The 23,423-nt window shown below is 40.5% G+C and overlaps 1 protein-coding gene across 2 annotated transcripts; it reads right to left on the reverse strand.

The window, feature by feature from the left end:
* Positions 1-718: 718 nt before the first annotated feature.
* Positions 719-11,016, reverse strand: LOC103468551 (extracellular serine/threonine protein kinase FAM20C-like). 2 transcript variants are annotated; one of them, XM_008415674.2, is made up of 11 exons: positions 10,075-11,016; positions 8,334-8,849; positions 6,915-7,093; positions 4,392-4,470; positions 4,143-4,235; positions 3,278-3,393; positions 2,970-3,150; positions 1,826-1,935; positions 1,650-1,731; positions 1,474-1,533; positions 719-1,005 (listed from the first exon to the last, which is right to left on the reverse strand). In XM_008415674.2, the coding sequence occupies exons 2-11, from the start codon at positions 8,846-8,848 to the stop codon at positions 747-749; spliced, it is 1,674 nt and encodes a 557-aa protein (XP_008413896.1). In that variant the 5' UTR covers position 8,849; positions 10,075-11,016; the 3' UTR covers positions 719-746. The 2 variants fall into 2 exon arrangements, with proteins under 2 accessions (XP_008413896.1, XP_017161519.1); XM_017306030.1 differs by lacking the exon at positions 10,075-11,016 and having other exon boundaries at positions 8,334-10,049.
* Between the last annotated feature and the right edge of the window lie 12,407 nt (positions 11,017-23,423).

Here is a 23,423-nt window from a genome sequence, read left to right on the forward strand (position 1 = left end):
TTCTAAATTATTTTAGCCATTAACTGTGTGATTTTTTTTTTGCTAACCAGTTAGCAAAAATCAGCTAATTTTCAGGAAAAAAAAAAACAAGAGAGATGCATACGACATAACTATGACGCTTCATGTGATGTCACCAGATCCATGTATGCGTTGAGGTTTGTTTTCTGGGAGGGTAGATGTTATCTTAAATGTTAACGTAAAAAAAAATAGCAAAACAAACAGAAAAACTGATTGTGACATGCTAATTCTGTGTCAAACTGTATCAAGTGAGCTAGCTTTATTTATAGAACGTCTGGCAAGTAGCTTTATTTACTATGGTATTAAAGGTCGTATAGACATTTGAAGAATGTTTCAAACATCTTGTTGAACTCTAGCATGACAGAAAAACAACCCTAATAAAGTTGCTGGTGAGTGTGTTCAGCTAAAAACACTTTTAAAGAGCATAACAGGATTGTCAGTTGAGGACGGCAATGAACAAATGAGCTTAAATTATGAATATTTGGAATTCTTGTTAATTTGTTAAATGAATGTCTTTAGTTCAGTCGTCGTTTCATTATTATCTCTTAATTATTTATGAAAATATTTAAAGGACTAATTGGGTCCATAAGGACGTTGTCGTCAGAGCATCAAAGGAAAAGGACCTCAGAGAGTTTCTCTGACAGTTTGAAACACAACCTGCTAAATGACAAAACCTGGGACAAAATTTGGGACGCACATGCTAAATATAGAAAATATATAATTTATTGTCACAGATTTTCCCCAAGCTGTTGATCGTCGTGTTCATCCAAATCGTTATAAACGACATCCTCGTTCCTGTCCTGGCAAGACTGAACGGCCGCCAAAACGGTTGCTAGGCGTCGATCCAAAGCAGACAGGTGTGGCTCGGAGAGGAGGGGCGCCACGGCTGTGAGCGGATCCTGGGCCAACGACTCCCGCATGACATCACTCAGACGAAAGTCAGGACGGGACAAGAGCCTCAGGCGGAGGAGGGTGGAGCGACGGATTCTACGGAAAAGGAGCAGAAGGTGGAGAAAAATCAACTTAAAGTTCTGAGATTTTCAGTAAGATGCAGCGTTGTGAACAGTATTTGCTCCCTTACAGACTTCTGTTGTTTTCACTGCTTTTATCACACTGAGATGGTTCAACATCAAATTTAACTTGATTAAATACAAAGAGATGATTTAAATTAGTATAATTTCGTTATGCTGTGTTTTACCCACACCTTCCAAAAAGTTCAGCTTCTTTCTCATTGGTTTACTTTTACCCTACTTCCTGCTGTCAGACGGGTTCTAGTGAAGTAACTATTTTATTCCGGAGAAGAGGCAGTAAAGTGTAGCTGATCACAGATAACTCAAAAGTTTTTGGTATGATTTTGAATAATACAGCTGTTGATTAATATTCTCCAAATACATTTCACAGCACTGCAGATTTTATTCTTTAATTTTCCTCTTTTTTAAAAAAAATTGGATTTACCTGCAACACTGCACCAAAGGAGCTAAAACAGACGGCTCGTCCTGAGAATGTCGCCCAAACCTAGATAATTATTAAAAACTGCTTTTAGAGGCAAATGGTTCATTTTAATAGCAAATAAAATGAACCATTAAAAAACAATGGTGATCATTTTAAATTGTCTTAAAGTCGATACTCACGCCCGACCGTTGTCCAGGTGGAGGAGGAAAGTCTCGTTGCCAAATTCCTCAAACGTCTCGTAGTGATGTCGGTCCATGTTGCCTAGCAAAGAAAATAACCAGTAATAATGCTTTATTGTTCTAATTGAGTTTTGTTGATAGTTTTTCCATGTTTGGTGTTGAAAACATGAACGGACTCATGAGGAAGTCCAGCACAGCCATGTCGATGAGATCCACTAGTCTGGTGCCGCGGTTGTACGGAGGCGTTTTCTTCACTGTGTCACAGTAAGCGGCGTCCTTTTCCCAGCTGGGGACACAAAGTAAACAGCAATTAACACATTTGTGTAATTTACACAAGAGCATAAATACTCAATTTGCTGTTGTTGCCATGTTTGTAGAATTACTCTGTATAAATAAAATTACAGATTTTAACATCGTGTGTATTCTCAGAGTCCTTCAGCTATTGGTTTTAATGTTTCTTGAATGCCTTCCTCAGTTTAATAATAGAAAACTGTCATCATTAACCTTTTATAAGAACCACCATCTTGCAGCGTATAGATGTTTCTCTGCTCCAACACACCTGAGTCAAATGAACAACTTGCTAAAAGGCATTTTTAAAACTTAATAGCATGATGATGTCATTTACAGATATTTGGATCAGGATTGGCTGCATGTTAAAGTTGCAGGATAGGACTGGACAAAAATGCATTAAAAAAAAAAATAGTCCTTGCAGTTTTCTCTCTCACCACTGGAGGTCAGTGTAAATTCATGGTACTTTAGACGATCGTAGTGCAGACGGGACAGGATGGCAACGGTAATGTTTCTGCCATGCTGCCTTTTTGATGAGTAATGTTGTGTATTTGCACATGCAAAAAAATACAACAACTTTAAAAGAGTTAATCTGTATAAGAGAATTTGCAGTATAACTGTTAAAGTAAAGCAAGAAGTGAGGTGTGTCAGCAGCAGGGACTGATATTCCTTACAAAAATATTCATCCACCTTGAACTTCTGCACATTTTGTCGTGTTCAAACCACAAGCCTCAATGTGTTTTATTGGGACTTTATCTTGTAATAGTACAAAACGGTGAAACAGAAGCACATGTATGTGATCCATAGCTGGAATTACAGTCCAACCTCGTTCTAAAATGTATTGACTCAGGAGCACTAGAAACAAATGGACTCCATTCATTTATGATTTTTGTTGGGAAACGTTTCGAAAGCCACACACTTCCTAGTTAGGCACTCCTTTGGGTCAAAACTTGACATGATGTGGAAGAGTTGAAGAGCAGCAAATACTTCAAACAAAGTATTTGCTGCTTCGCTAAATAAGAGGCTACCTACTGTGCCAGCTTTGTGCGGCTGTAGGACCGTCTCCACGGTGACCTCCAAGACCTGCGGGGAGCCAGGCTGAGGTCGGGCAGCATGGTAGCGAGGGACACCTCCAGCGCGTGAGGCCGGCCGCATACCGGGTGCTCCGCTGAGCAGTAGTACTCGCACTTACCGTAGAAACACACGTTCCCAGCTGAAACGAGTGGAAAGACGCAGCGAAGTCAGGAAAAAGCAGACTGGGACGCCATGAAAGAGCAGCACACATGAGACGTCTGCACTCCGGCAGATCCGGAGGTGTGCGCGAGCGTTGCCTCACACACCTGGGGAGGTGAAGAAGGTCCTGGAGAGCCTCTCGTCAGTGGTGACCTCTCTGATCTCTGTGGTGACGTTGATGAGTCGACCGACCACCGGGGGGATTCTGTTAAAGCCCAGCACTCTGAGAAAATGTTACATAGCATGAAACAAATCCCTTACAAACAGAAATAGTGTATGTCTTTTCCTAAGCAGAGTTATATATAACACTAAAACAGCTAAAGTCTGTGGCATTGAGCTATCACTCAACACCTTGGTGGGTTTGTTGACAGGCTGCATAACCTACTTTCTTCCAATCATTTCATCGGCTTCTGCTTAGATCTGATCGCAGGTCTGTTAGCTTTCAGATGTCTGTTCTTATTGTGAAAATAAATCTCGTTCCTGCTCATTCTGCTTATTGTCTTATGTAAGTAATGTTACTCATTTTCCAAAAGAGAGGCTGACCAGTCAGCTGACACTGACATAAAGTCTCGTTTGTTACAGTAACTGTTGTAAACTACTTTCTGACTCGTATAGCCCAACAATCACTCTGCTTTACTTATGCTAAACTGCATGTTCTACAGCCTTTTCCATTTTGAAACCGACCACAGTGACATGTCATTTTTTTATCCCCAGAGCAAAAGGAAGTTGTGTATTACTAATTAAAAGCTCCTAAATATGTACACGAATTCAAAGCGTGCTTCAATTGCATTTGCATAGTATGACATTTTAGAGTTGCCGATGATTGGATTGAGAGTAAATAGCAAACATTTATTTCCTAGCATAGATTTTAATTATTCATATAGAACAGTAAAGGCACACTCGTTTTCATTCAGTGGCAATAAATGCAGTGAGGGCTCCAACTAAAACTTTTCTTACACTGATCATCTGTACCTGTCGAGATGGAAGGCGGCGATCTCTGCGTTGTGTCGCTCAAAGTCGGAGAAATAAAACAGGTTCACGTCCGTCTCAGCGTTCCTGGATTGTCTGTGGGTAACGAAAATACACACACATGCACACACACACACACACACACACGCACACACACACACACAAACGTGTGTTGCTTTTTTCTTTAATAAAATATGAACCACCTGCGGTTGTGTGAGCCTCCGAGTTTTCAGTCAGAACATCGTGTCTTACCTCATGGGTTTGAGCAGAGCCTGGCCGTAGTTTGGGAACGACACGAGCAGCTTCAGCTGGGTGCCTCCTTTCTTTTGAACTAAAAACAAACATCAAACGGTTACAGTAGCGTATAAATGATAAAATACAGAGGGTGTTGTCTTTCATCCCTGCTTTCGTGCCACAGTACATGCCATGCACATTAAAGACGAGATTTGAGTTGTTGAGGGAAGAACAGCCTGGGTTGTAACTGATAGGCGCAATGTGTCTGTTTGTCCACATGGTGGCATTTTACATAACTGAGCTGCTGCTCAACCGTCTATTTTCACACTGCAGACTGATTTGGATAAACTGATCAAACTGATACAATGACTTAATTCACACAGTAGGATTTAACAGTGCATGTTAATAATGTGGAGCCTTTAAAATATGGCTGCACTGAAGCCGTTTTTTTCTCTGCAGGGATTTAAAAATCATTTAAAATTTTTTCTTTTTACTTTTTTTTTTTTTTCCCCCATGTTTAGGTGTTTTAATCCCAACCGACCAAATCAGCTTCCTTCAAGCTTCGGAAAATGCGCTCGTCAGTGTAAATACAATTCGGACGTGTCACCTTTTTTGTAATCAAGTTACTAACCGGATGCTCAGGTTTCAGAATAAATTGAGTTTTTATGAACTCCAAGTTTGGTTTCGTCAGGTTGCACAAACAAAATCTCATTTAAATGTATTTAAATAGATACCTTGGTGATTAAGAAGTTAAACATGGAAAATCGGATTGTCACGCTGAAGGGAGAGGGAAAAAAAGCCTGTCGCAGAAATATGAGCTTAATCTGCACTGGAAAATCAATAACAACATTACATCTCTATACATTATTTATTCTACAGCGTGCTGACGCCAGTGCAGACTCCCAATGAGAAGCTATGGATGTCTTCATCGAATAAGTTTGTCAAATAAGAAGTGAACTTAGTTCAATGAAGTGAAAAACTGAAAGTCAAGACATTATACGGTTTCGTTAAACACTGAGTGATGTCGTTCAAGCAGTTGTTTCAGCTGATTTTATGATAAAAACATTTTTAATTCATATTCTTAAGATTTTGATATGGCATAAGACTGAAACTGAATTTAAAAATAAAACAAATACAGAAATGAACAACACTGCTGACTTGACAGTTATTCAGTGACACCAGCCACAGGAAGGCTAAGCCACAAAAAGTCGTTCCTAAGGAAACCGGTTGCTGTAACCAAGCATATCGATGAAAAGTTAAGTGGAAGAAAAAGTCAGTTCAAGTGTTCGTGAATCAGAGCTTCAGTCAGACACTATCAAGGAAATGTGTTACAATTGTCCCATTACTTGATTGAAGCCATTCCTGAACGAGCGACAACATCAGAAACTTCCTATCACTGCTAAAAGAAAGTACCTCACCAGCTGCGTCTCCACTGACCATACAATTGTGGGAATTGGAACTGTAAAAATAAATTCATTGGATTTTAAAAATTCACGTTTTTTGCTGAAATGTTTTTGTGCTAGGACAAGGTGGTTTTCAAACGCATCAATATGTGTGTATTTCACAAAACTAGGAATACTTGTTTTCGCGTCACACAAGTCGTCATCAACAACCAGATGTTTACTACTGGCGGAAAAGACGAAGAAGGCGACAGGAAGTCGCACTTTTTTTTTTTTTTTTTTTTTTTACAATTGATGGCGTGAACAAACGGTATTCACGTGGGATTTCAAATGCGTCTCTTATTTAATGGAAACATTGCAGTTGCGAAATTGTGTGTTTTTAAATATATTAGCAGAATATTGACAAAGTTTTGCACACATTTGTAATGGAAACGCAGCTACTGTTCCTCAGTGGTACAAAGTTTTCTACATTTAAAATCATTTTTGGGGCGTTTTTGTGATCTTTTCTGGCAGAAACATGCAAACTAAATATATCATGTGTAATGAACTTTAATTACTCCGACGAGAGCTACATGTTCTGTCTGCACCAATCAGAGCTAAACGCTGACTTTTAAGCTTGTATATGCGGAAAGCATTTGTGAAAGATTACTGTGTGGTGTTGAATAAGTAAAATATGAGTTTTGTAACCGCACAACAACAAACAAATAGAGAAGTTATGATGATGAAGTGATGTTTTTCTCTGCACCGTTTGCTTGTTTGGATTTAATAATACATTCCGGTCTCTGTCGGAGGCCGCAGTCGGCTCTTCACTGACCTCCAGGAACCCAATTACCGCCCGACTCGCCTCCTCGCTGYTTGCTTTTTAACACTCTTACCCTCCTGGGCTTGTTCTGGTACGTCCCACTGCGCTGGCAAGCCATTTGATTTTCYTCTATCTTCTGCGTTTTTATGTGTGACTGTGTGGATATGTTCCTTAAAAAAAAATAAAATAAAGTGTTGACTTCTTCAGGGAATACTGGTTTCTGCCTCCAGGATAGTCCGCTTGTCTTATCATAATAAAACCCGAAGCGACAACAACGTTTTCTCCTCGTGTGTCACTTCCGCTCGCTGTCCTCTCTCACCTGTCGCCATGTTTACTCACCGGCCCCCAGGATGCGCTGCGTCGCCAAGTAATGAGTCAGCTGGGCCAGGTTGAGGTCTTTCCTGTCGTACAGCTCCCAGCGAGAGACGCCCAGGTGGAACCTCAGCCAGGGAGGGTGGGTCTCCYCATCTCTGGTCCAGGTGACCTTATCATAGCCTTCCTCTTCACTGGCACTTTCCCTGCAGAGCGAGACTTGTTCCAGTGTACGTACAGTGGCGTGAAGCAGAGCCGTTTAGCTCTTTGTTGGTCAAGGAAAAAATACAACAGCTGAAGGAATTTCATAAAAGCTATGGTTACATTAACACCTTGTGTGAATGTTTGTAAAATGGCTTGGCTTTTTAAATGTCTCTTAATAGTTTTAATTGTTGGTAAAAACACCTTTATGAAACACAATAGCTGCTGTTCTTTCTCTCACCAGCCTGGGTAATGCTAATGAGTTACGCTACATTTTCTCTCATTGCACCTATAAACCTTAGTGTGGGCTTTGTGCCAGATCAACACAGCGAATGTTACAACTGTAAAGTTCAAGGATAATGAAGTTTGGTTTTCAACTTCTTTGAGGTTGAGGTTGTTTTGCAAACCTAGACTCTATTTGCTAGCTATTTTATTTCCTAAAGTATCTGGATTTCATTTGGACCATGGAAATTAAGACTTTCAAGATTTTTAGTTGACCATAAAAGATATAAATCGTCCATTACTTCATTTACTAGAGATGCATGTTCATGAATAGAGGTCTTGTGCCACTGGAGTGCAAATAAATAGCTTATAAATGCCGTTTCCACTGTTTTACATGTAGCAGTTAAAATTTGCACTCTGCTGCTCTTTGGCTGAAGACTTTTTCTTGTTATGGTTCCAACTTCAGGACCATTTTTTGTTGCATTTCTGAAAGGAAACTTAGAAAAGATTTGACATTGAAGTTTCCTGTTCACAGGAGATTAATTACTTCACTACTGATATTTGGGTAAAAAAAAAAATTGAAAATCCTACAATAAATGGCAATCACAAGTTAGGCTCTCGTGGGAGCTTGATGTGGGATTTTGTGGCAGAAAGCAAAAATGATTGGGTTAAAAACAAAACAAAAAAATATAAAATTGTAAGAATTTGCACAAAGACTCATAATAACTAACATGGATTTTTCAATGTGTGATTACATCTTAAAAATATYGTTCCAATTTGAAGTTATTAAATCATTTGGAAAASTAAAAAGTCATAACTTAAAGCAGCTTAACGATGGTGATGTTGGTCGTTTTCCATAAAAGGTAAATTTTTTCTGTCCGTAAAGCATGATTTTCACTGGCCGATAAGAACTCATGTTGTCTCTAATCTAATTCTCTCAGAAATTAAAGGCTCAGTGTGAAGAAGCTTGACCTTTTAAGCTGCTGATTTCARGTTTGTGTTTTTCTGATTAATCTCCCCTACCAGTCGCTGTCGCTAGTGACGGAGTCTCGATTCGCTTTTTCTTCCTGTTCAATCTCCTCYGCCTCTGCATCCGTTTTCAGCCTCAGCAGCCAATCGTCTTCCTGCAGTTTCGGGCGTGGCAGGTTGTATAAAGGATGTCTGAACAGCTCATCCAGCTTGGAGCGACCCGTCTCCTTTTTGCTCACTTTTCCAACTCCGATTAGTTTCTTCRCCTTCTCCAGATCCTYGCTGAACGAGTCGTTCYCTTCGTGGTCAAACATGCCACCGACTCTGGGCTTGTGACCAACGCCGTGTTGGCGGCTGTTGGCTTGTTTATTTGAGGCAGCAGAGGAGGAGGAGGCGTGCGAGACTGGATCTATCCTTGGAACGGAGGATGAGGAGGAAGTGGGAAGGACGCAGGCGGACTGGAGGACGGAGAGGCAAAACAAAGCCAGAAGRAGGTGGAGAGTTAAGGACACACACGCCAGGCCCAGGTAGATGGAGCGAGTCGACTGTCTCAGGTTTAGACGCACCATGCTGAGAGCAAGGAAGAGAAAAAAAAGACCAGGAAGTCCTCATGAGAAGCCAGTCAAAGTGTTAAGTTAAGAATCGAATTTAAGATTAAACCAATTTGAYTTGTACCAAAGTTTAACTGTTGGACGTATAAAAAACCACATTTGTTCTGTTTCTACTTATTTGTTGCATTTAAATAGTTCAGATAATCGAAAAAAGTGTGTATTGGTAAACACAAAGATGTAGTTCCTGAATGATGGCTTCATTTTGTAAGAAACAAAAAGCTATCAGAGCCGCCCCAATTCTACGTATAAAATTATATCTTCCCCATTTTCCTGAGATAAAATCTTTCAAGCCACGCCCAGGACTTGACTACTGCCAACAAAATCAGCTGAATTCAACCTGCTGGACCAGATGAAACAGGCTAAAAGATTTCAAAAAGCGACGCATCATTCAACGATCTGGAGGAACTGAGGAACAGACAGGAACAGTTCGTGATGTCAGGCAAACACAGAGACCATTAGATTTGCTTAGAGGCCCTCAATGGCTAAGCTAACTGCTACTAGCAAAACAAGCGCCTCTGAATTTTGTACTTTGAAACACTTTAGCGATATGTATGAAGGCGGCCATATTGGATTTTGAGGTCGGGGTTGGTGAGAAACTTCAGATTCCAGAACTTGGAAGTTTGACATTGAGGGACCCTTTCTGCTAATCCCTCTTAAGACATTGACATGTATCTTTCTAAGTAGAAACTGGTGTAATTATTAAACTATGTTCTACAATTCTTTAAATCACACACCACAGAAAAACTTAAAATGTTAGGCTTTTGATGAAAAAGATTCATTTTGTGCTATTTGGTAAATTTAAGGTGGTGCTTGTTAAAAAAAATGCTTGCTAGCTTCCAAACAGCAGCTCAAAGTTTGAGTCTCAGGTCTGCAACGATTACTCAACACAATAAAGTGGATTATTGTAACATTTTTGTCCTTCCAGTCGATTCCTTACGTCTCCCTTGTCCTCCTGCAATATGTTCCCCGAGGACGGATCTAAAACCCAGCAGACGAGGCGCGGCGACCTTTTTTTCTGCATGCAGACTTTCATCCATATTCATATAAGTCATAAAGAAAAGGTCATTTACATCCAATCAAAGAAAAGTTCACAAAAAAAATCGATGTATTATTGAGCAAGCCTTCAGTATCTCCTGTGAGAAGCTGCAGAGACGAATAATTAATAAAAATGAGGAATAACTTACATTTCTCTCCCTTCAAGTCCACCTCTCTCCTCTTCATTCCCCCGGTGTGACAGAGCTACACTTTGATCCGCGCCACACCAGGAAGGCCGATTGTTTGTTTGTCATCGTGTGGTCACTGCAGAGCAAACAGCAGAGAGGAGAACGGCGGGTCGCGGTGACTTGTGTCGGCGTGACCCTCAGTTAGGTGGAAAGCAAGCACACACACACACACACACACACACACACAAAAAAAACGGCGCCAAACGCTGATGTCACACCTCTCCGATCAATGCAGGTCAGCTAATATGAACAGGAGGAGGTTGAGGCTCTATCATGATATCGATCTGTAATAATCAACTCTCTCATTTTCTCAAATCATCATGTTTTGAGACAAAACACATGGGTTTTATATTAAATAATGTGCTATCAAGCCTCTTTAGTGGGTATTAAATTGGCTTAAATGGCATATTTTGAGCTAGAAAACATACAAATTCAAATTAAATAGCATCTGTAAATTAAATCCTGCTTTATTTTTTTCTCTACATTTCTTTCTAAAGGTCATGGTAATCTTTTTTCCGCTCAGTGTTGTGGTAGGAAACATGTTGAACCGTGATGAATGTGGTAAACTCCTCCACTTTTCAAAGAGGAAAACACAACACTGAAGTTAGCATCTGATTTGACGACTGCATCTCAATGAAATAATGAGATTTATCCCATTATCGAGTTAGAAGATAAAATCATTCACCATCTTCAATTTGTAAGGACAACTGATCATGACTGCTAACTGCTTGAACGCTACATAAAAATAATTAAAGGGGCAGTGTTGTGGAAAATAATTATTTTTTTAGTTTTACATAATTTTATAATAATTTATCATCAAAAAATATACCTGGAGAGTTGCCTTGATTCCACTCAGCTCCTCCAGACTAGCCAGCAGCAATTAGCAAACACCTGGTGAAACTATTGCATCAACTGCTAAAAACGTTGCTAAAGGGTTAATAGAGGAGCCATGTTGTGATGACTTCCTGAAGGCGGCGTTTCAGAAAGAGCAGTTTCTTAAAGAGGCAGAGACCCAATTTCAAGGCGTTAAATTGCAAAGTCAAATTCCATTTAAGTCGTATTTGACATTATTTGCACTATACTGCACAATGGTGTATTGTGCATTTTCCAGCATTTTTATAATGACTGAAGGTGACATAGTTATATGATTGTGTTATAAAATAGCAGGAAAACACACAATGCTGCTTCTTGAAGTAGCTGATAGAAAACCAGAAGTAATCCCAGATGTTGGTCTCACTTTTCTTACAGAGTCACAGGAGACGGGTTTCTGTCTCCTGTGACTGGATGGACTCATCTGGGACAGGTTGGCCGTCCATCACAGGACAAATGACCACACATGAATACACTTGCATTTAGAAAGACAAATTAACGTAACATGCATATTTTTGAGCTCTGGGGGGAAGCCAGAACACCCAGAGGGAACCCACGCATGTTCTGGAGAACACGCCAACTCCCTGCAGAAGAACACCAGGCTGGGTTTCAAAACCCAAAACCTTGAACGCTCTTTGAGATGTGACACCATTCTGTTACTCTCCTGTTGCTTCAAATTCCTCTTTTCATCTTTTTTTTATGCAAATAACTTCATTATGCAAAGAGCCTCACTTGAAACCTGGATGAAAATGGAGAAGAAGTGGCTTGAATTCACCTGTGAGGGGTTTTCTGGTGCCCACAAACAGAAATATGCACACAGGCTACTGAATTAATATTCCAAAGAAGCTCAGATTACATAAAATATTCATACCCCGAACACAGTCTCCCTCCATCACTTTTTTGAAACGACAGCTCCTTTATAACAAACCATCAGTTTAAATCTCCTGCTGCTACTTTAAGGCATTTTTTTCCACGACCTTGATCGTTTTATTTTGTAATTTTTTTCTGGCGATGAAAATAATATGTAATAGTCTGTTGCTAATTAAATTTTGCACATGATGTTTTTGGTTGTTTTTTATGTGTTACAGCAGATCCTAGTGGATTTCATTGCTGTTTCTCAAGCTTGCATGAACAAGTTGTGGGTCTTTTAAACATCGTAAATGACACAAACAGAACAATTCATTTTAGAAAATGCTCTAAATAAACATCAAGCCTTGTAAATCTATTACAAGTAATGCATTATTAATGATTGTGTTTTTGCTCTGCTGAATAAAAAAATATTGTGTCACTGGGGCAGAGTGGTTTCATAGATTTTGTTTCTTTTTTCGTGATATTACAGATTTTAAAAATATGTAAAAATTTGTGCACATCAAGCAATCTTTGATGTGAGGTAATGTTTTACCTCCCAAAACAAACTCACCAAACCTAATGTTACTTTTAGCCGCTAAAGTTGTTAGCGCTGCTTTAAGACGACACCAAGGCGACTTGCAGCTTAACAAAACGTGTGTAAATGATCCACTGGCTAATCATAGACTGATCTTCGTCCAGTCAGCATGTCGATGTCCTGCAGTACGTTTTTACAGAGAGGCATCCATCGTCACAATGACCACATGCATGCTGGGTTCCTTTAAAGGGGCAGTATTGTGCATTTCCCAGTCACATAGTGCTATCTAATAGCACAATACAGTAACTATGTTTCCTTCAGGTATTATAAAATTGCTGTACTTACCAAATATGAGTAAAAATAAATTTGACATCACAACATGGCTCCTCTATTAAACCTTTAGCGACGTTTTTACCAGCGTCGCTCTGAGAAGTAGCTCCTATAACGAGTCAGGAGATGCTCAGCTCCACCAGGTGTTTGCTAATTGCTGCTGGCTAGTCTGAAGGAGCCGAGTGAGAGAGTTGCGGAGGAGGGCCGCTCTATGGAAACTTGGAAAATGTATCTTCAAGGCTCCACACAGGCATTTTGCTCAGCTGAACGGTTGCAATGGGAGATTAAATGATTTCTCAAAAACGCATCAACGAATCAAAGCAACACTCCAGGTATGTTTCTGAAGAGGGAATAACATTAGCATAATGAAAACCTAAAAAAAAGTCAGTTTACACAATGCTGCCCCTTTAAACAAACCACACGTTGCAATAAGGTTGCATAAAAACCACCACAGAAGAGAAGGGAAAGGGTTAATTCCGATGTAATTGGGCTTACATGCGTTTACACAAAGGAGTCCCACTCACTTTGAAATAATTAGGAAAGAAATGTAAATCTGCTGTTTATTTTCACCAAAGGTTTCTGAGCGTGTAGCCATGGCTCACATTGAAACAGGAAATATTCAGTTGGCTATATTATTGTATCTAAGCTTCCACATATTTGAAGAATTATCATAAAAAGCCATAAGAGTTGATTCATTTTGCCAATAAAAAAAAAATCAGATTTAATCTATTTCTCTGTTGCCTAATTGACCAGATTTCTCAGAAAATCCATCAATTTCTGGTCAGCAACCACTAACCGGCAACACTTTCTTGTGATCATCCAAAACGAGGATTCCACATCAGACGGGTTCATTTTGTGAAAGCTCAGATCTGATTGCAGGTTGTCGGTGAATCATATCGCAAAGTGGCGCCTCTTTCCCCTCATCACATCCTCTCCCATTCTCACGGCCTTCTTCCTATTCTCCCCACGCAGGAAGCGTTCGCCGAGCGCCCCCATTCAAACGGCGAAAACATCCTTCAAAAGCTTTGAAGCCCGGTCTCCCTCTCAGCAGTTGTGGCTGAATGCGGGTTGCTTGGAAACAACCCAGAATTTGACACTTAATTGGGCCGCGCGTGCTCTCCTGTCCGACAGGCGGGACGACTCTCGGCGACTTTGTTGTGCAAAACCCAGGATAAGTAGACAAAGTGAATGTAAGATCATACATCTGGCTCTCCGGAGGGAGACGCTGGGGGCCGACGAACGAAAGTCAAAGGGAGCTTTGTGGGTTTGTAACTAACTTGTGGTTAGTTACACTGGCTTGTTTGTGTGGTGAGTGAGCGACCGTTTGGTTTTGTTAGGAAAATACTTACAAGACTAGATTGGGATGTTTCATTAAAGAGGCAAAATTATGTTTTTTCCAGCTGCATTTTAGCCATTTTATAGCACAATCATGTAACTACATTACCTTCAGTTGTAGTAAAATGCTGCATATATCAAATATAACTTAAAAGAAATTTGACTTTGTAATTTAGCGCCTTGGAATTGGGGCTTTATCTCTTTAAGAAACTCAAGAAGTCATCGCAACATGGCTTCTCTATTAACCCTTTAGCAACATTTTTATCAGCGTCGCACTAACAAGTAGCTCGTATAAGGAGATGCGCAGTTCCACCAGGTGTTTGCCAATTGCTGCTGGCTAGTCTGAAGGGGCTCACAGGAGAGGGCTGCTCTTTAAGAGTGAAGCACAGAAACTGCAGCTCTGAGGTGGGGAGGAGCTTCGTCCTCGAAGGTGGGGCTCGGCCCCACCAAGCGTTTCGCACAGCTCGGCGGTTGCTATGGGAGATTCAAGGATCAAAGCGACACTCCGGGTATGTTTCTGATGAGTATTTTTCTTCATCAAAGGTACATTTTCATTTCCTCTCTCATCGACTCCTTTCTCCTGTTATTTATTCCCCATCACTTCTTTTTATTTCCTTCCACTGTGAGCCGAGGAGCCCCGACGCCTTTGACTGCGCCGGCTCCTGCAGCTCAGGCAGCTGCCGCTGTTCTCCCCGTATAGATCACCTTTAATAATTCATGTTGGGAGAGAGGCAGCGGGGAGGAGGCTGGACCTGAGGTTTGGTAGATGGATATGGGGCCGGGAGCTAGAAGGGATGGAGAGAAACAGGTGACAAAAAACAAAGAAGACCAAACACAAACGGGGAGAAGATGGAAGCAAGATAGAGGGAGAGGGGGGGAGTGTTGAGGGGAGAGCAACTTCTCACCCAACAGCATGCAATTTGGAGACACGTTTACTCAAAAACAACACATACAGCTGATGTAAAAAGCCAGATGATTGTGTTTATACGACACAGATGTGATGTTTCTGTCCCATGTGTCTCCACAACCTAATGCTCTAATTCTCATCCGCACCCACCTCAAAGTGACAGCTTGTGAGATAATCCGCTCTCACGTCTTTCTGCATGGGGGTGATCTGTCATTTGCTGCGGCTTAAGTCTGAGGATCGCGGCGGCGCTGTGTGAGGAAGCGATTGTTGTCACTAATAAGAGGAAAACAAAAGGCGCCCAAGCCCGGCGCCAATCATTCTAGACATGCTTTTGCTGTAAGCGTTGTAATAAGTTTCAAAAGAAGTACAACACAATTCTGACAAATGTGTGTGTGTGTGTGTGTGTGTGTTTTAAACCCAGGGCTACATAAAAGTGTTTGTTTTATTATTTAAAAGTGTTCAAAAGTGTTCTGATGATGCCTAAAGGGTGCTGGACAGGATGCGGTCGGCTGTGGACGGTTTGGCCCACTGGCAGAGTAAAAATGTGTGTGATGTGGTTTTCAGTTGTCAAAAATATATCAATACCCAGCTGAAAAGTCATGACTGAGACTCAAGTTTAAAACTTTGGTGTCGTGGCAGGTATGTACCTAAATGCTATGTTCATAGTTTTTGTAACATTGGGTTTTTGGACTAGAGTAGAAAACAAAGGGAACCTTATTATTCTTTACAGAGCAACACTTTGAACTAGAAAAGACTTGATCTGATTACCAAGAATCTTCTCTAAGGGATGAAACAAGTAACGACCTAAGGGGTTGTGTTCAGGGAAAATGTACTTTTTAAATGTTTTTGTACTTCTTTAAGGTCTTTACTGCTTCTAGAAACGTCCAAAGTGCTTTAAAAAAAGCAGCTGTTCATGTCATTGAGTTTATGTTTCAATGGCGCCTGGAAAACAAGCCATTTGAAAAACTTTTCGACTGCATCTCAGCCAGCAACTCAAGCAAAGCTGGTGAGCTGGTTTTACTGATGCATTAGCTGTACAACGGCTGCTGGAAAAACAAAAACCAAGTGTTTTGTAGTTGACTTAATGTCCAGGAACCACTATTGTATCCTTGGCAGTGCTGCTATGTTTGGCGAGTTTTTAGAAAGTGTTAACAGGAAAATTATATCAAAATAGTTGTAATCGTGTAACAGAAAGCAACAGAATGTGTACATTTTAACAAAATGCCCACAGCTTATTGATTCACTTATTTTGAAATTTCTACAATCTGTCAAATGTGACATCATCAGTGCGCAGCAGTCATTGGTTAATAATCAAGTGTCACTGTGCAACTATTAGGTTTAAAAGTCTTGTTTTTTTGACAAAGAAACAGTGAAAAATGAAAGGTTATGATCTGCTTCAAATTATTGATTGTCCGAAACTTTACAGGCTCATGAAGTTCTAATTTCCTGAGTTAAAAAGAGAGAGCGAGAAAGACTTCACAATCGAAAAAGAATGGAATACTCTGCTTCTAATATTTCATCTGGCGTCGTTAACTGTGACTCAAAGAACTGATTCATCGCTGCTAATTGTAGCAAACGTGATTCCTGGCTGATGAGTTTCACTGAGAGCTCGGCTCCTTGCTGAAGGATCCGTTACTCATGTAATAAAACGAGGCTGTAGATGTGGGTTGTGAATGTGTGCATACATTCTCAAATGCAGAGCGAAAAAAAAAAACCGAGAGAGTGAAGAGGAAGAGGGAAGGGACTCGTTTATAATCTCAGGCTTTCAGTACAAAAATGGCGGAATGGATCTGAATACCTCCCTGTGTCTCAAATCGATTTTGAACAGATGGCATTAAAAGCCTTTCGCAGGCCTCTGGTCTGTTCTCAGAAGAGGACAAAACGAGAAGGATACCTCACTCCGTGAGTGTTTTTATAATCTGTTAATTAAAAAGCAGGGACAGAGAAAGCGGTGACAGGATGTGTTTCAGTAACATGACAGCGACGTATTACAAACATCTCAGACTTGTAATCTGGATGGGTGTGAGATCCCGAAAGCGAACTTTTCAGGCTGCGACTCTGCCGTCACTCGGTTGTCTCCCTGAATTTTCCGGCTGCCATCTCACATTATCACAAGCCACTCGTTTTTCTCCCTCTACCGCTCGTCGCTTCACACTCGTTTATCTTCACATGACAGTTTTGTTCTCTCATCATTCTCCAACTTTATTGGGAATTCAACGCGGAGGCGCCGCAAGTGAGAGAATACATTTGTCCGAGGCAGACTGAAATATTGATGGCCTTCCCAAAACGCAGCGGATAATTTGGGAGTGGGTACATCAGCGTCGAGAACGGATTCGCATGAAAATATCACAGTAAATATGAAAGAGTTCTTCTTTAGTCGGGAATGACAAAACGCTGTTGAGGACGAAAACCTCACTGGGGGAAACAAGAAGTGGGGAAAAGAAAGGTTGCAGTGCTAGATCAGACTAAAGCCGTTTTCGCACTGCAAGGAACGAAACGGTACGGTTTGAAAGTAGGGCCGACCGTGTTTGCATTAGAACTTCAACCGGTTCCAGCCCCTTGGGCGTCAGACTTTGATTTTCCGTTGACAGCTGGCTCTCACTAAACTGCATTTTATTTTGTAAAGAGTGCTCTTTTCAATATTTTTATTATTAGTTTTAATTAGCAATGGATTCGTCTCAATATAGTGCAATCACCTGGTCTAATGATGAGGTTTTTTTTTTTTTCTCCGCTTACTCCCTGATGAACGAATACAGAATGAGCTAGATCGGTCCACGAGGAAAGAGAAAGTTTTCCGCCGCATCTCTGAGGAAAAGGCTTCGGCCGCTGCATCGAAACCATTGTTTAGTTTCAAAAATAATGACGTCAGGTACAGTTTCGATGCCGCCCTCAGTGTACATGCAAACACAACAGGGCTGCAGTACGGGTGGAACCGTTCCGTTCCGTTCCTTGCAGTGCGAAAACGGCTTTAGACTGCCTTAAGATCTTGCAGAAAATTGATGCTTTTTCCAGGGTATTTCCTGAGGGATGCATTAAGTACAGTCCTCTTCCTCTTGATAAGATTCCTGTAATGTTTAGAATAAATATAGAGCTCAATCAGCTAATCAGGCTGGCAACCATAGTCATTTTTTGTAAAGCTTTTTGTATCTGTGGTGCAAAATTAACTAAAAAATGTATAAGATTGATCCCAGCAGAGAAATTGCGCACACACCTCCAAATTGCGCATTCGCCGATAGAATGGACGTGAAGAAAACAGCATGTTTTTTCAGCTGGCAGTTTGAATGTACTTTAGCGTCATTTTTAGCAGCCGGGAAATTGAAAGAGCCATAGAGGGAGCATCTCTCTTAGAATAAGCTGCAGTGGGTTTAAGAGTGAAGCAACAAAAAACATACAGATGTTGTCTAAAGGTATGATTCCTAATGACTGCTGATACACTCAAATAAAATACCGATGGTGTTTCCTCCTCCAAAGCGCTCTTGATTACTGGAGGGGAAATAGTTACGAGGCAGATTAATGGTTACAGAAAAAAGAGTCAATTTATAGAAACTGACATCACTGTCTACTAAACATTAACATTAATCTTCTCATTCTTCCAAAAATATTTCTACGTATTTGAAGCTGTAAATGACTACAAAGGACCACAGAAAAATAAACGCGCTCCACATGTTCTGGCTTTCAAAAGCCAATAACATTGATTAGACAAGGAGCCGCAAAGATGTTGCCTCAATCCGGACGTTTGTCGTCTGGACTGTATAGTAAAAGGGTTCTAAAGACGGGGAAATGAGGACGACCTAAACAGGAAAATGCAGCGATTTGTCAGAGTTGAGTTTAATTAAGGACACTAGCGAGAGCTCACAGGAGCCGGGTAAACAAAGAACAAACACTGTAACAAATGAATTAATAAGGAACGGGGGCCTGCAGGCCAGAAAATCCAATAAGAGTCCAAACATAAATCCAGAGGGAAAAAGGCAAAGGATGTCGGCTGCAGCACGGCAATGAGCTGCAGAGGAGAAAACTGGCTTCATTCTCAGACGTACGCGGGCGAAACCGAGACCAGGTGAGGAGAAGTTAAGCCAACAAAACACATTAATGGAGATGCTGTCAAAGATGCATTCGCTCCTCTTGTACACATGCAAACCAAGAAGCCGAAGGGTGAGAAAAGATGGAGAATTTGGAGCCAAAATTTGGTTCATTGTGTATCTGTGTTAACTCTGATCTAAAGACCGAAAGTAATGGAGGCGTTTCACTTTATTTCTGATTCTGCTTGCATAAACAAATAAAAAGCCGAGAGAAAATGGTATGAAATGTTAAAAACAAGCTATTCTGGGAGAATTTTAGCCTAGCGTGACTTTAGCCGCACTCAAAATCTTCTAATTCGAATTCCTGAAGCCGTCAGGTAGTTATCGCCTCCTGTTGACAAAGTTTAGGAACTGCAGAGTTTTTGACAGGAATGCCACTTATTCATAAACAGAAAGAAAAAATATATATAACTGCTTCAAAAAAAAAACTGGCCACTTCCAGAGGTTTTCTTGGACACTTGGGCCTGTGTTTCTTCAGCAGGTTAAACACAATCTGACAAAAAAAAGAACCCATTGAACTCTTCTGACTCATTTTAAGCAGCAGAGTTAGAATGTTTTTTTCAAAGACAGCTTTCATCTTATCTATGATAACTCAAGGATAGCACTTTTAGGTAATATTCCAAAAATAAAATTCAGACACAAAGAAACAGAACAAAAGTTAAATTACATAAGAAAATAGCATGGATCTAACCAGCAGGAGTTCATTTGATACTTGTTTTGTGGTTTTTTTATATATATTTCCTGGAGCTAGACGTTTGTTGAATTATTCCAGTGAATAAACAAACCAAAAAAAATGTGACAGCTTCTATATCTCTCTCTTTCAAATGTCACTCTGAACAACCAGGCAGAATATTCTTTGGTAAGAAAAAATATATATCAGAGGGTAAAAGCTTTAACATAAAAAAGAATAACATAAAGCAGCTGCACAGGAATGCCATTAGCAATAATCATGCATTTCTCAGTGAAACAAATGGATAAGAATCCCTCAGAACATCAGAGATCGTTTTAAGCATCAGCCTTCAGCGGATTGAAGCAGCACCGTTAAAACATTGTTGGCAAATGAACACAGTTTATCGCACGCCGCCTCGAACAGCGTTATGTATTTTTGCAACGTTGCCTCGCGGGGCAAACGGATCCGGCAACTCCTGTTCTTTTTGTTGCTCACACGAAGCCCGGAGCTTGAATCCGAAGGAGCGCTAAATAACAGAGCCGTTAGAGAGAAGTGAGGGATGGTGGGAGGATGAAAGATGCAAAGTGGGTGACGAAGAACGGAGGAAGAGCCTGTTCCTGTCCAGATGGAGCCTCCATGGGAGTTTGGACCATTTGCAGAAAATGTGTGTGTGTTTGTGTGTGTATGTGGGGAGGTTTATTGTGTGGAGAGAGAAAGAAACGTAATGATTCTGGCATTGGACCAAGTGGAGGCTGAGCAGTTTGGATCACAAAGTACTTTTTAAAAAACATTTCTGACATGCTGGAAAACAACTAAAATGTCAAGGTTTTAAAAGCCTTCACCAGAAAATGTTACGTTGATGCAGAGAGTCAATATTCGGAGTATTGACCGGTCATCAGTTTGCAATTATTGATGTGCTAAATATCAATTTATGGGCTAAATCCTGACTGGTGGTGGTGACCCACGGCAGGGAATTTCTGCTTTTAAGAAACGGACCTCAGGTTGTCAATGAAGTTAAGATTTGAAGATTTTCCTGGCAACAGAAGTACATTTTTACTGTTACTGTTATTATCTGAAAAATTAGTTTTCTATGCTGAGGTATCAACTGAAGATGTTTTTTTTGTGGAAATTGTTGTCCAATTAACATGCAGTCACACCCAACCTGCTGGCTCTCATAAGCTGGCTGTGCAGATGGTAAGATGAAATATGTTAAAACATTTTTTTTTATATATATAAAACTTACATATCCCAGCTTTACAGACCACAGACACTAGAAGACAATGTTTTCAACTATGTTTGACGTTTTTTTGCAGTTACCACAGCTATATGAGATAATGAATCCAACATAAGTAAAAACCATAGATGGACTATGATGGATCCACGGTGTGTGATGAGCCATTCTTGAACATGATCTTCCTGCCTCTTTTTCCTTCTTTCTTTTTTGAAATATTTCAAGCCATATGTGTCATACACATTCCACCTACTAATGTCTTTTTTAGTTTTTCTCTTCAGTTTTTAGAGATAAATTGTTTACATGGACTTTGGGCCTCGGCTGGCGGACCGCTCTGTTAGATTTCATTTTTATCGCTCTGTCAGGATTCCACAGGGCTGCAAATGAGTGGTTGTCTACTTGATGTCTAATCCCAGCAGAGGCAGCTGTTTTTTTTTTGTAGTCACTTGTTAAATCTGCAGATTGATTTGTAGAGAAGGGGAAAAAAAGAAGCTGTTTCAGTTGGATACCTAAGCTTCGAAAACCCGAAGGCTTTTGTCCCCTCGGCTGCGAGAGCCAGCTCACCTTTTAAATTACTGAGGGAAGCTGAGGCACTCTTCATCGAAGATGAGCGCTGACCACGCAGCTACACTACAGGACAGACCAGTGGGCATGTTTGATGTTTGCATGAAATGAGTTGCAGTGGTGTCAGTAAGCACACATAAAAAAACAAACGATTTGCTGGATTAGATTGGACCGCAATCCCTCCGCTGCAACGCAGGATTAGACGGCAACTGGTAATCTGCAGGGGAGGTGGATAAGACGGGTTGAACCCTAAAGATGGTGGTCAGTCTTGCCGGTCAGGAAGGTTTAACAGAAGCTGGGGAAGGGGGCGGTCAAAGGTTAAGACATCGCTGCAGTGCTGCAATGTGCCGTTAATTTTATGTAATAGTGCGAAAAGGTCACATACTCCCACGTTTGGTGCTCTCGTTTGTTGAGTTAAAGCATAAACAGTGAACTGTTCAGAGATGGAAATTGCTTGAGTGATCATTTGTTTCCTCCCACATTTCTCATGAATTTGGCAGAAGGACACACAGATGTTATAACTCGAAAGAAAGCAGTTAGTTGTAGCTGTGGAAGGTAATTTTAAAAAAAGAATAACAATTAAAAAAAAATAGGCAGATTGATATCAAAACATTAAACTAGAGGTGTTTTTGATGTGGGTCGGCTCGCCGCCCGGGGAGTCATTGTGTCAGGGGATGACAGATAAACATGAACACTAAAAAAAAAATTAAAAATAAATGCTCTGTTATTAGCAGTTTAAGCAATGTAAGAAAATACATAAAAACTATTTTTACATGTAAAAAACAGATTTAAACTGAATGAAATTGAAACATAATAATTATAGCGACAACAAAATTGATACATACAAAAACGTAAAAAAATATCTCAGCTCTAGTTACTGATTTAGTGGCAAACATTCTTGAAAGGGACAGTATTGTGTAAAAATGGACTTTTCTGAGCTTTACTTCGTGTGGTAAAGTTATTCCCTCATCAGAAACACACCAGGTGTGTTGGGCTTGATCCTTTCCAGCATGTCTGAGACATTCTTGAATCTCCCATGGCAACCACTCAGCTGTGCAAAATGTCCGATTGGATCTAGCGCCGCCTTCGGGTTACAAGCTTCAGAGCGTCCTTCTCACAGGGCTCCCTTCCCCAACTCTGCTCCTTCAGACTAGCCAGCAGCAATTAGCAAACACCTGGTGGAACTGCTGAGCTCGTTATACGAGCTACTTCCTCACCTGGGTCACCCAAGATGTACCTTGCGCACTTTAAGCCTGTTTTGCCAAAAGAAAATGTTTGGTTGGAAAGGTTAGAAGGCTTTTGTAAGAATGCGTAGCTTTAGCTTTAGCCACAAATTTACGATGCTATAGACCATTTGCATTGTGATTCAAACATAATGTCGCCTTTCTTTTCTTAGAGAGCAGTAAAAATCTTTATTTACAGCAGCATTGACACTGCTCTCAATATGAATGTCAAATTTACAGAAACTTCATCTAATTTGAGTGCATCAGGTGGGACATCACATTATCTCCATCTAACTCTGGCAGCAATAATCATAAATATGATTTTTTTTTTTTTGTGGAAATAGAGAGAAAAACACAGAGYTTTGTCACGTCTCACTTACTAGAATAGCTGCCCACACTGTCACCAGAAAGTCACTGGAGTTTTCCCCGACTCCTCACAGCGCGGCGCATTATATGCTAATTGGTCCAACTAAAAGGTGAGAGATTTGTCACATTTCTTAGTCACTTGACAGTATTTGCTCACAGCTACCCAGAGAATCGGGGAGGGGAGAGGAAAAAAAAAGTGACAGATTCGTGACGCAGCTTTGAGAAGCGAGAGCCTCGTACTCTGCGTGGCTCTTTTTGTGCCAAGAAACGTGTTGAATGCGTCGTGGCAGAAGAAACCGAGGAAACAAAAAATGAATAAATAAATAAATAAATAAATAAAGTAAAAATGCA

This window comes from Poecilia reticulata, linkage group LG8 (genome assembly GCF_000633615.1).
Source record: "Poecilia reticulata strain Guanapo linkage group LG8, Guppy_female_1.0+MT, whole genome shotgun sequence".
Classification (NCBI taxonomy): Eukaryota; Metazoa; Chordata; class Actinopteri; order Cyprinodontiformes; family Poeciliidae; genus Poecilia; species Poecilia reticulata.